The following is a 15,199-nucleotide window of genomic DNA, read 5'->3' as shown; positions in this document are numbered from 1 at the left end:
CAGAAGTATTAACTCCATGGCCTGGAGAACATCCCCGATAAATTTGGCGCACATTTCCTGGCACGTCCCCATGGCTGGAGTGCATACCGTATAAAACCGGGGAACCTCTTTAATAAATTTGACCTCCTCCTTGACTCCTCTTGATCGTCGCTCCCCTACTATGGCTGCCAAAGTGTCAGTCAAAGGAAAAAAAATAGGCACTAAGATAAGCTATGTGCAGCCTCCTACGGTCACTTTTTGGCACCATTACGTGGCCACCCTTGCACCTTTTATTTTTGCCAATTGCCTGGCTGCTGATATTCACCCTGTTTGTAAAACAAAGAAAAAAGTGGAGACCCCCTTCAAATAATTTGAAAAAGCTAGAATGGTAATTGAGGCCATGGGGCAACAAAATATTTTTCATAAAATATGTGGCTATATCATAGTTGCCAACTTTCATGCCTTCTGGGAGAACACGGTATAAGGCGACATTATTTCTGCCATAGCCGTGCCCCCATTTTTTAGGCTGCGACTGCTCATGGAAGTGGCTTTTCTGAAGGCGCCAATTTCGAGGAGGTTTTGGGATTTGCAGATGATCAGGTGGATTTGTCAGAAGTCCGGGAAGTCTTCTCATTTTCTGGACTTTCCTGGAGAGTTGGCAAGTCTGGGGGATGTTAAGCCGGTAAGACATATTAGATAAAGCCTAAATGTCCCCCCCCCCCCCAACATCTTCTAAAAGGGGAAAAGATTGCTGATCCCTTGACCTTCAGAGATAATCTTAGCTGGTGGTTCCCGGCAGCTGTTTATCTTCTAAATAGGCTAGAACGAAGAGAAAAAAAGTGAAAAAAATACTTGCAGCGACTATTCTTGAATGTCTGGAAAGCCGTTTTTGGAAGCAAGCCCCATATTAGTAGAGTCTCCTGTGCAACTGCCCATTTCCTCTAAACCTGCGATGTCAAACTCAAACACACAGAGGGCCAAAAAGACAAACTTGGACAAAGTCGGAAGACAACTATTCTACATAGTCATCCATGTAGAATAATAGGCCCCACATAGACCTCCATACAGAAAAATGGATCCACATAGTTCTCCATACAGAATAATGGATCCACATAGTTCTCCATACAGAATAATGGATCCACATAGTTCTCCATACAGAATAATGGATCCACATAGTCCGCCATACAGAATAATAGGCCCTACATAGTCCTCCGCACCGAAAAATGGCCCCACATAGTCCTCCATACATAATAATGGATCCACATGTTAGGGCTAGCGGAACGCACCAAATAATTAGAGAAAAGGAATAAGGTGCGTTCGCAGCCTGGGGTCCACCGTGCAGAGATGGAACCTGCTGCTAAGCAATGACAGACTATATGGCGGTACAATGAGGATACACACACGGGTTAGCTTCACCCTGTGTGAAAGAAGCGAACCCTGTTGCGTCACAGGGCCGCAATGCCGCACATAACGGAAATAATAATAAAGTAGCACGAGAGTGCATGCGGTGCCGCACTGACGGACGCCACTAACCACCCAGACTTGGGTTTGGAAAGCGAGGTGATAGCACATGGCGCCGCACTGGTGGTCACAGCAATAGACGCTGTTTGTGTACTATGTTGGTAAAGTCGGGCGCTAGATTACAATCATCCTCCTTACGCGAGCATACAAACACAAGGGAGGGGATGATTAAAGAGCGACTTTCACTCACAACACACCCATAAAAAAGAGTATACTAGCACATGGCCGTGCGGCCATGCGAACCTTTTATAGCTGCAGCAAGTTCAGGACCTTCCTAGAGGACCAATGAGAACTGCTACAGTAACTGAGCAACTTCAGGACCTTCCTGGTGGACCAATAGGAGCTACTTCAGTACCTGAGCATGTGACCCCAGACCTCCACTGAGAGGTCTTCCTTTGGGCATGCTCAGAAGGGGGAAAGCAGGACTTAGTCCCAGAGGCGTCTGCTTGCCGATGATCAGTACAGGCTTCAATGGCAGAGCCTGGAAAGGCAGCAGTAACCCTTTGGACAGAACCAGACTGAGCGAGACGCTGGGACCGACGTCTCCGCTGAGCAGGCTCCACTGCGGCTGATGCAGAATGAGAGACCGCAGCAGACATGGTTCGAAATCCCCCCTGTGCAGCGGTGGGAACTAGACTCCTAACACACATAGTCCTCCATACAGAATAATAGGCCCCACATAGTCCTCCATACAGAATAATGGATCCACATAGCGATGGCGTTTCTGGTGTCGCGGGCCAAATACTGTATAACCAGCCTGCGGGCCAGTATTTGGCTCGTGGGCCAGAGTTTGACATGTATGCTCTACACTGAAGCTGCCTATAAACGGAGAGGAATCTGTTCCTAAAGTCGCCTCTGTGCAGTCATTTGCTCAATAATGGCCCTAACAATAGAGGGAAGGATTAGGACCGAGCATTGTTGTGCTGCTGGCAGATTGGCATTCTTGGGTTTTTATCTCTGTAGAAAATCAATCCTGTTGCATATCAATCTCACTGCAGGGAACGGCTCTGGAGCAAGCAAAAGCCAATCTGCCATTAAGGAGGATGGTCTGGGACTCCTGCCCTCTGCACTGCGGGAGTATGCCCCAAATTAGTTATCTCCCCCCCAACAAGCTTGGTCCTGGTCCCCATTGTCAACAGGACAGGGATGGGACAAAATTGCAGTCATTTGTCTAGGACTATCTCTGGAGAAGTGAAGGTATTAACTAACGTATTAACTAACTAGCGTAATTTAGCCTACAGTTGGACCTCCTGGGGTTCTGCTGAAACGGACTTGAATCATCATTAGATCCAGTTCAGTGGAAATGCAACCATGGCCAAAAGATGAAGACAAAATGATCACATGAAGCGTCTGCTGTAGAATCATCCAGAGAACCCCACACAAGTAAGGTGCCTGCCATAGGACCCCAGTATAGTGTATTCCACATTATATTTATATTACTCACTTACTGTATATAATACCATTAATTCCACAGCGCTTTACAGACATCATCACTGTGCCACACTTTGGAGTGTGGGAGGAAACCAGAGAACCCGAAGGAAACCCACGCAAACACGGGGAGAACATACAAACTCTTGCAGATGCGCCCCATATACTGCAACAGGGTCAGGGTATGAGCGCCCACCCCGAGGGCAAGCCAACATAATGCTGGGGTCTTGTATAATAATATGCCTAATAATATACACACACATTGGTGTAAGTACACACATTTATACATGTACACACACATTCGTACATGTACACAAACACATTCATACATGTGCACACATTCATACACGCACACACATTCACACATGTACACACATTCATACACACACACATTCATACATGTGCACACATTCATACACACACACACATTCACACATGTACACACATTCATACACACACACATTCATACACGCACACACATTCACACATGTACACACATTCATACACACACACATTCATACACGCACACACATTCACACATGTACACACATTCATACACACACACATTCATACATGTGCACACATTCATACACACACACATTCATACATGTGCACACATTCATACACGCACACACATTCACACATGTACACACATTCATACACACACACATTCATACACGCACACACATTCACACATGTACACACATTCATACACACATTCATACATGTGCACACATTCATACACACACACATTCATACATGTGCACACATTCATACACACACACATTCATACATGTGCACACATTCATACACACACACATTCATACATTTGCACACATTCATACATACACACATTCATACATGTGCACACATTCATACACGCACACACATTCATACATGTACACACATTCATACGCGCTGCTATATAAGCAAGTAAAATAAAGACTATATACACTGCTCAAAAAATAAAGGGAACACTAAAATCCCACATCCTAGATAGCAATGAATGAAATATTCCAGTTGTAAATCTTTATTCATCACATAGTGGAATGTGTTCAGAACAATAAAACCTAAAGATGATTAACGTAAATCACAACTAATATCCCACGGAGGTCTGGAGTTGGAATGATGCGCAAAATCAACGTGGAAAATGAAGTTACAGGCTGATCCAACCTCAGTGGAAATGCCTCAAGACAAGGAAATGATGCTCAGTAGTGTGTGTGGCCTCCACGTGCCTGTATGACCTCCCTACAATGCCTGCGCATGCTCCTGATGAGGCAGCGGATGGTCTCCTGAGGGATCTCCTCCCAGACCTGGACTAAAGCATCCGCCAACTCCTGGACAGTCTGTGGTGCAAAGTGATGTTGGTGGATGGAGCGAGACATGATGTCCCAGATGTGTTCAATCAGATTCAGGTCTGGGGAACGGGCGGGCCAGTCCATAGCTTCAATGCCTTCATCTTGCAGGAATTGCAGACACACTCCAGCCACATGAGGCCTGGCATTGTCCTGCATTAGGAGGAACCCAGGGCCAACCGCACCAGCATATGGTCTCACAAGAGGTCTGAGGTTCTCATCTCGGTATCTAATGGCAGTCAGGCTACCTCTGGTGAGCATATGGATGGCTGTGCGGCCCTCCAAAGAAATGCCACTCCACACCATTACTGACCCACTGCCAAACTGGTCATGCTGAAGGATGTTGCAGGCAGCAGATCGCTCTCCACGGCGTCTCCAGACTCTGTCATGGCTGTCATATGCGCTCAGAGTGAACCTGCTTTCATCTGTGAAGAGCACAGGGTGCCAGTGGCGAATTTGCCAATCCTGATGTTCTGTGGCAAATGCCAAGCGTCCTGCACGGTGTTGGGTTGTGAGCACAACCCCCATCTGTGGACGTCGGGCACTCAGATCATCCTCATGGAGTCGGTTTCTAACCGTTTGTGCAGACACAAGGCTGAGGTAGCGGTCCTGCTGCTGAGTTATTGCCCTCCTATGGCCCCCTCCACATCTCCTGGTATACTGGCCTGTCTCCTGGTAGCGCCTCCAGCCTCTGGACACTGACAGACACAGCAAACCCCCTTGTCACAGCTCGCATTGATGTGCCATCCTGGATGAGCTGCACTACCTGAGCCACTTGTGTGGGTTGTAGAGTCCGTCTCATGCTACCACGAGTGTGAAAGCACAACCAACATTCAAAAGTGACCAAAACATCAGCCAGAAAGCATTGGTACTGAGATGTGGTCTGTGGTCCCCACCTGCAGAACCACTCCTTTATTGAAGGTGTCTTGATAATTGCCAATAATTTCCATCTGTTGTCTATCCATCCACCTCTCGTGTCTCCCCTTTTCCTCATAGTTTGTAAGCTTGCGAGCAGGGCCCTCATTCCTCCTGGTATCTGTTTTGAACTGTATTTCTGTTATGCTGTAATGTCTATCGTCTGTACAAGTCCCCTCTATAATTTGTAAAGCGCTGCGGAATATGTTGGCGCTATATAAATAAAAATTATTATTATTATTATTATTATTCCATTTGCACAACAGCGTGTGAAATTGATTGTCATTGATTGCTTCCTAAGTGGACAGTTTGATTTCACAGAAGTTTTATTTTACTTGGAGTTATATTCTGTTGTTTAAGTGTTCCCTTTTTTTGAGCAGTGTGTATACATATATATAAATATATACGGTATATGTATGTACACACCTACATACGGATGGACATAATCCTGCACGTAAGCTGGCCATGCTCAAGATTGATGCTGTTATGCCAAAAAAACCTAGGTAACTAAACAGGTAAGAGTTAATATGCTTTAACACAAGAGCCGCTGGGTGTGAACATGGCAACAACCTGGGAAATATGGGAACAGACGTATTTATCTCTTTGCTGGGACACGCCATGATTTGTACAAAGATGTAAACTACGCATCTGCCCCATTCATCAGTTTTTTTAAGCGACTTTTTCTTTTTTTTGGCTCATACTCGCTGCTATTTTTCTGTGCCAAATTCCTGAAAATGGAGCATTAATTTTACGCAAGATAAAAAAAAAAAATGCTCTTTATTTTTATATTGTTTTTACTTTTTTTCTTCATTTTACAGCAAAAAGAATTTGAAAGATCTGTAAAAAATGTCGCTTGTAACTTTATCGACGGCGTAAAAATTTCTGGTCCCGGAAAAAAACAAAAAATTCCCCCAAATTCTGTGACTTTATAAAAAGTCGCAAATATTGAATGTCGAACAGAGAAAAAAAAAAGAAGAAAAAGACTTTAAAAATAGGCGCAACTTTAAAGGAGAAATTGGGGCAAAAATAAAAATCAGTTTTAAAACAGAAAAAAAAATTAATGCAGATATAAAAACAGGCTGCTATGTTATATAGCGCTGCGCCCGCAGGCAGGGAGGAGTACTGCACGTGGTGAAGTTTTTTTTTCTTTTTTTGGATTGTTCGCTACACATTATCAGGGTACATATTGCAACTATTGGCTTTTAAGGGGGTCACGGTCAATTCTGACCACATCTGGAGGTAATCACGGATGTAAATGACTTTTAACATTGACTGAGTGTGAAAAAAATGTTAGAAAGGGATTCATTAAAAAAAAAAAAAAAAACACTTTTATTTCCATATTTAGTGTAATTACGGGGCAGATATTCCCAAACATATGGGGGCTAAAGCAAACATGTATTAGGGTCTGTGCAGTGGAAAAAAAACCTCAGTCCCTATAGTGTGTGCATGGGAGCAGCCTACATAAAGGTGGAGGAGGGGAGTTTTTCCTGCAGAGGGGGTGGGGGGGTTGTCTGCCATTCATCTTATTATAAGACCATCTTCTTAGGATCACTGAACACACATACAGCCCAGTGGTGCCGCACATCAGCTCTGCTACCTCCACAAAGAACATCTCCTTTGTCCTTGCAGCCATGGGGGGTTGGGGGTAACCTGGGATGGAGGAGGGGGCTCTGCATTCAGGAGGGGGAACTTTAAGATCTTGCTGGTAAACTTTTTTGAGTACAATAAGATCAGACCTTCTCCTGCTCCTTTTCTGGATGATTCTCACAATTTGCAGGAAAATTCAGCAAAGTTTTTAAAAGTTGTTAAAAACTTTTTTTTTGGGGGGGGTAAGTTCCAAAGCGGTAAATATGCAGCAGATTTTCTGTGACTTTCAGATTTCTATCTCCAGCGTGTCATTTCTTTCAATTTTTTTTTTCTTGCAGATTTCACCCATACTACTAACCGAGTGGGTAAAAACTGCAAGTAAAAAAAAAAAAACAGTAGCAAAAAAAACGCGCGGATTTGAAATTCCCTTTTTTTTTTGGTGCCAAGAGATGCCAAAATTTCTGCACCAGAAAATGACGAGATGACACCTTACCACTAGTTATGGAACATTTCACCATTGTTTTGGCTTAAAAACAAACAAACAAAAAAAATCTAGCGCATTCTTCATTATTCAATGTAGTGGGGGAAAAAATAAAAACAACCGGAAAATGACAGTAAAAAAAAAAAAAAAAGGCGTAACGAAAAACCTCCAAAACAAGATGACATAAAAGACTCCAGTAAAATAAAAAAAACCGCCAGTATCATGAAGTGTCTTCTGATTGAAAAGCTTGGCCGGTTCAGCAGAGACGTGGTGTGCGCGTAGTCTGAGGGTGTGTTCTCCGAGAACAGTAAGGAGTTAAAAAAATTAGGGAGTTTTGATTTGGAGAGTTGGAAAATTTCAGTTTCAAAAACTGCTGGGAAAAAAAAAACGCATCCTGTGACAACGCAGAACAACGGGGGCAGCGGATGCATTATTACAACGCATCCACTGCCCCATTGTGAGTTGCGGGAAGGAGGGGGCGGAGTTCCGGCTGCGCATGCGCGGTCGGAAATGGCGGACACAACGCACCAAAAAACGTTACAAGCAACGTTTTTTTGGTGCTGACGGTCTGCCACAACACAATGCAACCGTCGCACGACGGTTGCGACGTGTGGCAATGCGTCGCTAGTACAAGCCTATGGAGAAAAAACGCATCCTGCAGACAACTTTGCAGGATGCGTTTTTTCTGCAAAACAACGCATTGCGACGTGCGTCGTACGACGCTAGTGTGAAAGTAGCCTATACTAGTGTCGGCATCGGCCCGTCGCAGTGCGTCGGGCCGACGTACCGACGCATCCTGTCACAACGGAGCACAACGGGGGCAGCGGATGCATTATTACAACGCGTCCGCTGCCCCATTGTGAGTTGCGGGGAGATGGGGGGGTGGAGTTCCGGCCGCGCATGCGCGGTCGGAAATGGCAGACACAACGCACCAAAAAACGTTACAAGCAACGTTTTTTTTGTGCCGACGGTCCGACGCAACACGACGTGGCAATGCGTCGCTAATACAAGCCTATGGAGAAAAAAACACATCTTGCAGACAACTTTGCAGGATGCGTTTTTTTTTCTGCAAAACGACGCATTGCGACGTGCGTCGTACGACGCTAGTGTGAAAGGAGCTGATTTGTAGAGAGCTGCTGAGACCTCTCATCTTGGGAAGTCCTGAGCTGAGGAGGAGGAGGAGGAAGAGGAGGAGGAAGGGGAAAGTTTGGGGAAGGAACTTTATTTTGTGTGTAGTGATCCTGGATAGTGTGGATGTGTGGGTGGGACTGGCAGAGGCGGAACCTGAGGGTCTCACCATCTGCCCTGATTACAAACATTTGGGTTTTGTGCAGAACACGAGGTGGCAGTGATATAAGGGCTCTCCAGACCTCTGATGCCAGCACGACCTGTTAGCATGCCCTCCAGCATGCTCAGCCCCTTCCCCGAGCTGGACACAGACCTCCCCAAGGTAAAGCAGGAGCACATGCCCCAAATACAATGTCTGACAATGATCCTTATTAATGTGTGTGTTATGGAATTAGTGCAGTGTGATTGGAGCATTTAGAACAATGGAACTGGAACTCTTATTAATAAGTTTATTTTCTGCTCAGACTCCTAAAACTGTGACTCCATTGTGTCCATAGACTGCACTGAGGGGGATCTTCTTTTTTTACCACCTCTCTAAGGAGAGGGTGTAAGAACTTCATATGTCAACCCCCCCCCCCCATTCTCTGACTCCTATTTTTTCAATAGGAGTCAAAAACTTAGTTTTTATTTGGAGAGTGCTCCAAAAACAGTTATTTTCACACATTGCGCTTTGCTGACTTAATTTAAATATGTACTGGAAACAAATGAAACCTGATCTACACCAAACATGCAGCAAAACCTATTTGTTTTGTTTTGTTTTTCTGCCAAAGGAGCAGGATTTAGCTGCAAAAAAAAATAAAATAAAATAAATCACTGTGTGTGAACATGGCCTAACAGTTTAATTGTGAGGGTAGGAGGTTCCTCTGTTTGGTAGCAAGTCCATAAGTTTGGCTGAAGCTTTGGGAGTGACTGGAGGATACTTTGTATCATGCTCTGTAATGTTTGCCAAGAATAGAAGTTCCTGAATCGGCAGTCCCATGTAACGAATACTATTGGTAATGCAGTAACCTGGTGCATTACCAGAACTCAGGAGAGTTTACAGATTATTCAACTTAAGGTTTTTGTACCAAAAAAAAGCAACCAAATCTGATCCCTGCATGTTTTGCTGCATTGGTTTTTTTTTTTTTTTTTTTTTTTTTTCTTACCCGTTACTTTCTATGGGTGCAAGTAAACCTTAAAAGAAGTGATGCGCTGCCGTCTTCAAAAATGCAGCAATTCGGTCACAAAGTGTTCTGAAATCTTTGCTGGAACTGTAAGGCTATGTACACATTTAGGGAATGTGGTGCGGAATTTTCTGCACAAAATCCATCTCCGGGCAGCTGCCGATTTGCCGCGGATTTTATGCAGTTTTTGCCACTGCGGATTTCTATCATGGAGGGGTGCAGAAACGCTGCAGATCCGCACAAAAGTGGTGACATGCACTTCTCTTAAATCCGCAGCAATTCCGCATTTATTTTTATTTTTTCTGCACAACTTTTTTTTTTTTTTACCCATTGATTTACGTTATACTGTAAATCGCAGTGCGGATCTGCAGCGTTTCTGCATGGAAAAATCCGCTGCGGATCCGCAGCAAATCCGCATTGCGTGCACACAGCCTAAGGCTGTGTTCACATATAGCATTTTTGCTGCATTGTTTTTTTTTTTCTGCTGCAAAATCTGTTCTCTTGGCAGTAAGAAACTTGATGCAAAAAAGCAGGTTCTGCTTGTGCCTTTTTTTTTTTTTTTTTTTTTTTTTTTTCCTGCAGATTTGTCACCCAATGTATAGTTTCTTGATTCCATCCGAGTGAGAATCCTGGTGTCTTGTGCGCACGCTGCTTATCTGTGATTTGCAGGCTTAAATCTGCAGCGTCAATCCTTTCAGTGAGTTCACTCCTACTAGTGAGTGGGGGGAAATCTGCAGCAAAAATTCAGCTTTGCAGCTGTATTTTTTTTTTTTTTTTCCCCCCCCCTGAAATGCCTAAAGTTCTGCCTCACATTCTTACCCTGCGCTCATACCCTAAGGCTATGTTCACACACAGCATATCGGTATCCGAGCGTTCCTAGAAAAACTCCTTGTTCACGATAATCATGTAAATGCCCCTTTACTCCTAGCTTCAAAGACCAGAACATGGAAAAACCTCCATAAAACCGTGTCTTCCGGTGGCTTTTCAACTGCAGCGTTTGGCTCATGTGTTTGTGAATTTCCCTTATTCACACCTCAAATAAGTCAAGTCTGAAATATCCAAGTGTGAACGGGGCCAATTATTACTTTCCTAGTTCTTACTTTAATGTTTAGGTGCAGATTCTTAGACTTGGCTGCAAATACTGATGTTGGCAGAAAAAACACAGCATAAGATATGTGCATTTTTGACTTTTTTTTTTTTTTTGCCAGCATTTCTTGATGCCTTCCTGTTCATTACGGGTGAAATCTGCAGCAAAATTTATAGATAGAATTTTACAAGCTGCAGGTTTAAATCTGCAAGGAAGAAAATAAGCAGCGTGTGTATGAGACCTCAGGAATCTCATGCATTTTGCTGGAGCTAGGAAATCCTTCAGATTTTGTGACAACTGCAGAGAATAAATGTGACGTGTGCACAGACCCTAAGGCTATGTTCACACTTTGCGGATTTTGCTGCGGATCTGCAGCGGATTTGACCGCTGCGGATCCGCAGCAGTTTCCCATGAGTTTACATTACAATGTAAACCTATGGGAAACAAAAAACGCTGTGCACATGCTGCAGAAAAATCTTTACATTCCGCAGCATGTCACTTCTTTTCTGCGGATTTTCACCTGCTCCAATAGAAAACTGCAGATGAAAATCCGCAGAAGAAACCGCAGTAAAAAACGCGATAAATCCGCAGTAAAAACCGCAACGGGTTTTCACTGCGGATTTAGGAATTCTGCTGCGGAAAAATCCGCAGTGGAATCTGCAAAGTGTGAACATAGCCTTAGGCTACTTTCACACTATCGTCGGAATCTCCCCATCGCAATGCGTTGGGGAGAGATTCCGACGCTAGCGTTTAACGTACTGCACAATGGAGGCAGCGGATGCATTTCTCCGGCACATCCGCTGCCCCATTGTAAGGTGCGGGGAGGTGGGGGCGGAGTTCCGGCCGCGCATGCGCGGTCGGAAAAAGCGGTCCGTCAGGAGCAAAAAAAAAACGTTACATGTAGCGTTTTTTGCTCCCAACAGTCCGCAAAAGCACGACGCATCCGTGTGGCAATCCGTTGCAAATGCGTCGTCAATGCAAGTCTATGGGGGGAAAAACGCATCCTGCAAGCACTTTTGCAGGATGCGTTTTTTCTGCAAAACGACGCATTGTGACGGATTGCAGAAAACGCTAGTGTGAAAGTAGCGGCAGGATTCTAGTATAAATTCCAAGTGTTAGTTTTTGTTCTTTTTTTTTTTTTTATAGGTGTTTTGTGTTTCCGAACCAGAAACTCGGTGTGAACGCACACTTGGCATTTTATATCTGCAGCGTGGGTCAACTTCCGGCTGCAGGTTTTCTTAAAGGGTTTCTTCAGATTTGAACATCATCCCCATGGGGTAGAGCAGGGGTGTCAAACTGCATTCCTTGAGGGCCACAAACCATGCGCGTTTTCAAGATTTCCTTAGCATTGCACAAGGTGCTGCAATCATTGTGTGTGTAGGTGATTAAATTATCACCTGTGCAGTACAAGGAAATCCTGAAAACATGACCTGGTTGCAGCCCTCGAGGAATGCAGTTTGACACCCCTGGGGTAGAGGATAACATTCTGACTGGGCCTTCCCAGCGGTCTTGAGAAATCTGGTTCTGAAGAGCCCTATGTGAATGATTCAGGGCTTGATTTGCCACTCCTTTCATTCTAACGGGACTGCTGAAGATCCGCCAAGTGAAATGCTCGGCAAGCTCCAGTGCTCCCATTAGGAATGAATGGAGCAGGACTGCGCATAATCAACCACTGCTCCACTCATAGGGCTTTTCATGGCTCCAGTTGTCAGGATTACTGGTTGGACCCTCAGTGATCGGAAAGTTATTCCCTATCCTGTGGATGGGGGTTTCTTTCGGTCATGAGAATACCCTTTGAAGACCTCATCTACCTTCTTGGTGTTGTAATATTGGTCCACTAGGGACCTGCCTTTGTGCTTCTTTTTTGAGTTTTGGCTTCCAGGATCACTGAACTGGGCCAGCCATAGACTAGTAGGTTCTGATCCATCCTATTCGATTCCCATAAGGTTAGTCTAGATCACTACCAAATTTTTGGATCCCAAAAGTCAACATTAAACTTTTTTTGTTCTGTTTTCATCTTTTATAGGATTTTGTATCCCTGCTGGCGGGGGTAAACATGGAAAGTCCTGGGAAGGAGCAGTCAAGTGCACACTCTTCCTGTCCCGTTAACCTCAACGAAGACCCAAATGACCAGGAACTCGTGACAGATTCTGCTGTATGGCCTCTACAAAGCCCTTGGAGTCGGGATTCTGAGCTGCCCTCTTCAAATGTCCAAAGACTTATCCCCTTTCAAGCAGACCGCTCCGTTAGCATGATTGAGGAAACCAAAGTGTCTCCGTCTGCTTCGAGACCACCTACATCCCGATACAAGACCGAGCTGTGTCGCACTTTTCACGAGAGCGGTTCCTGCAAATACGGCTCAAAGTGTCAGTTTGCTCACGGGGCTGGAGAGCTGCGGGGACTGAATCGCCATCCTAAGTACAAGACGGAGCTGTGCCGAACTTATCACACCATTGGTTTCTGTCCGTATGGGTCACGTTGTCACTTTATCCACAATGCTGAGGAACAGAGGTTCAACACCAACTCCAAGGGGCACCGTCCTCACCTACTGAGACACAGCGTCAGCTGCTCTGGAATACCATCGTCATCATCGTCTTCTTCATCGTCGTCCTCTTCTGTGTCCCTTCTTTCCGCTTCCTTTGCTTCTTCACTCACTTCCTTATCTCCCTTCTCTCCTAGCCCAGTGAGCCCAACTTTTAACCCATTTGCCAGCGTTGGCTCTGACTCCTTACCTACCTCTCCGGTCCCACTAAGTCTACCATTTTTTGTGACAGTGTCTCCACCTCGCTCAACTGTGCAGAACCCTTTGGTAGATAGTCTTCAGTTGCAGGCCTCTCCCTGGGTACAACAAGAAGATCCGAAGATGGCAGAGAAGTGGGATTCCTCTCAACAATCTGAAAAGGTAGAAGAATCAACATCTGCTTCTGGTAACTCTCAGGAAGCAAAACGTCTTCCGATTTTCAGCCTCCTTTCGGACTAATCGGCCTTCCTGTTTCTCTTGGGCTTTGTGATCAGCTGGCTTTATTGACTGTCTATTGATATTGAGTGCTCGGATGAGAACGGCGGTCTAGAATCTGACTTGGGCATTTGAGAATGTCTTCGACTATGTTCTTCTAGTTGGAACAAGTCTTGACTCAGATGTACTTGTTAGAGGTTACAAATTTGCAGATTCTAAGGGGAATGGAGATTTTGAGTAATGGGTCCATCCAGTTGTCCTACTAGGACAAGGGTGTGCACTACTGGCCAGTAATATAAGGGACTGTGGTAATTATGAAGCAAAAAAGCTGAAAATTAGTTTTTAAAAGGTCCAAAAGTTATTGGTAGAAAATGTGACTTGTTTAACCAATGGTCACAGTTCTGGGTGCTTTCACACAAGGCTTTTTTTTTTTTTTTTTTTTTGGTAATTTTTTGAGCCAAACCAAAGTGGATGCAGCAGAAAAGGACATATTTTTAGTGACAATTCATTCCACTTCTGGCAAGAATTACTGCTGCTTTTAATTAAGTCTGTGAAACAACCCTCATGGCTAGTTTACATGGAGCAATCATGGCCTTTGATCACTAAATTGCCAATAAGCCACCTGTTTAGCGGTCATTTAATAGCGCGCTGAGACCAGCCATTCCAGGTTGTTGGAGCCTTGATATTTCTTAGAGGGCTTTTTTTTTCTTAAGATGTCTGTGCTTGTATTCTAAAAGGTACATCAAGAGTGACCCAGCATTTATTGATCCATTACCCAAATATCAACTACTAGTATTTCATAGGATGACTAAAGTAGTAGAGAACAATCAAACTTTGTTCTTCACCTAAATGGATGGACAAACTTCTTAGCATCTTAGATGACCTCAGAAATATTACTCTCTGTTCACCCTTTATCATTTCTAGAACTTCAAAGGTTGGTTCTCAAAGTATTCTCATTATTTATTGTACTTGGACCTCCCTACGTGTAGTCAACACTTGTCTTCTAGATCAGTTGGGTAGATCTTAGGAGCACCATAGAACATGAGTGGTACCACTAATTGTCAATGAACCTTCGTTTCATTCCATTTTTTTTTTTTTTTTTTTTTTTTTTTGTGAAGGATTACCTATGACATGGAAAAAAAAAAAAAAAAAAGTGAACTTCCAGCCCAATCACTTTCTACTATCAGATGGTGTCTTGTTTTTTTTTTTTTTGTCTTCTTTTAGATTTTAAAGCTTAAATTCGGTAACAATTTGTGGTGAACCAAAAAAGTAACTTTTTTTGTGTTGGGTTTTATTTTGCGTTTTTTTTTTTTTTTCCTTGGTAATTTCTTTATCTTTATTAGAATATTATTATTTTATATTTTTTTTAAGGCATCGATCTGTCAGTCTGTATCTACAGATGCATCATGTCTATATCCACCATAGCCCCTGGTGGTGATGTAGATGCACACTAAGGCTGCAATCACAGCATGGGACCCCCTTATTTTGGGGAACAGAGGGGGGCCCAGTAGTGATCATAAGTTATATTTATTTCACCTATTAATGGGGAAAACCAATTTAAAAAGGGATTTTATCATGAGGTTTGCTTTGGTGGGGGGG

General features: G+C 44.0%; 1 protein-coding gene across 1 annotated transcript; it reads left to right on the top strand.

Moving 5' to 3' along the window:
- The first annotated feature begins 8,352 nt into the window (after positions 1–8,352).
- On the top strand, positions 8,353–14,910 carry LOC138667163 (mRNA decay activator protein ZFP36L1-like). Its single transcript, XM_069755459.1, has 2 exons — positions 8,353–8,716; positions 12,671–14,910. The coding sequence occupies exons 1-2, from the start codon at positions 8,642–8,644 to the stop codon at positions 13,622–13,624; spliced, it is 1,029 nt and encodes a 342-aa protein (XP_069611560.1). The 5' UTR covers positions 8,353–8,641; the 3' UTR covers positions 13,625–14,910.
- The last annotated feature ends 289 nt before the right edge of the window (positions 14,911–15,199 follow it).

This window comes from Ranitomeya imitator, chromosome 2, assembly GCF_032444005.1.
Source record: "Ranitomeya imitator isolate aRanImi1 chromosome 2, aRanImi1.pri, whole genome shotgun sequence".
NCBI lineage: Eukaryota > Metazoa > Chordata > Amphibia > Anura > Dendrobatidae > Ranitomeya > Ranitomeya imitator.
The sequence above is the reverse complement of the archived record's forward strand: the minus strand, read 5'-3'. Positions and strand labels throughout refer to the sequence as shown.

What these genes read in the sequence shown, in the direction of transcription:
- LOC138667163 (XM_069755459.1), top strand. Translation starts at nt 8,642, where the DNA reads ATGCCAGCACGACCTGTTAGCATGCCCTCCAGCATGCTCAGCCCCTTC. An exon ending in TGGACACAGACCTCCCCAAG is followed by an intron (nt 8,717 to 12,670) that starts GTAAAGCAGGAG and finishes CATCTTTTATAG; the next exon opens with GATTTTGTATCCCTGCTGGC.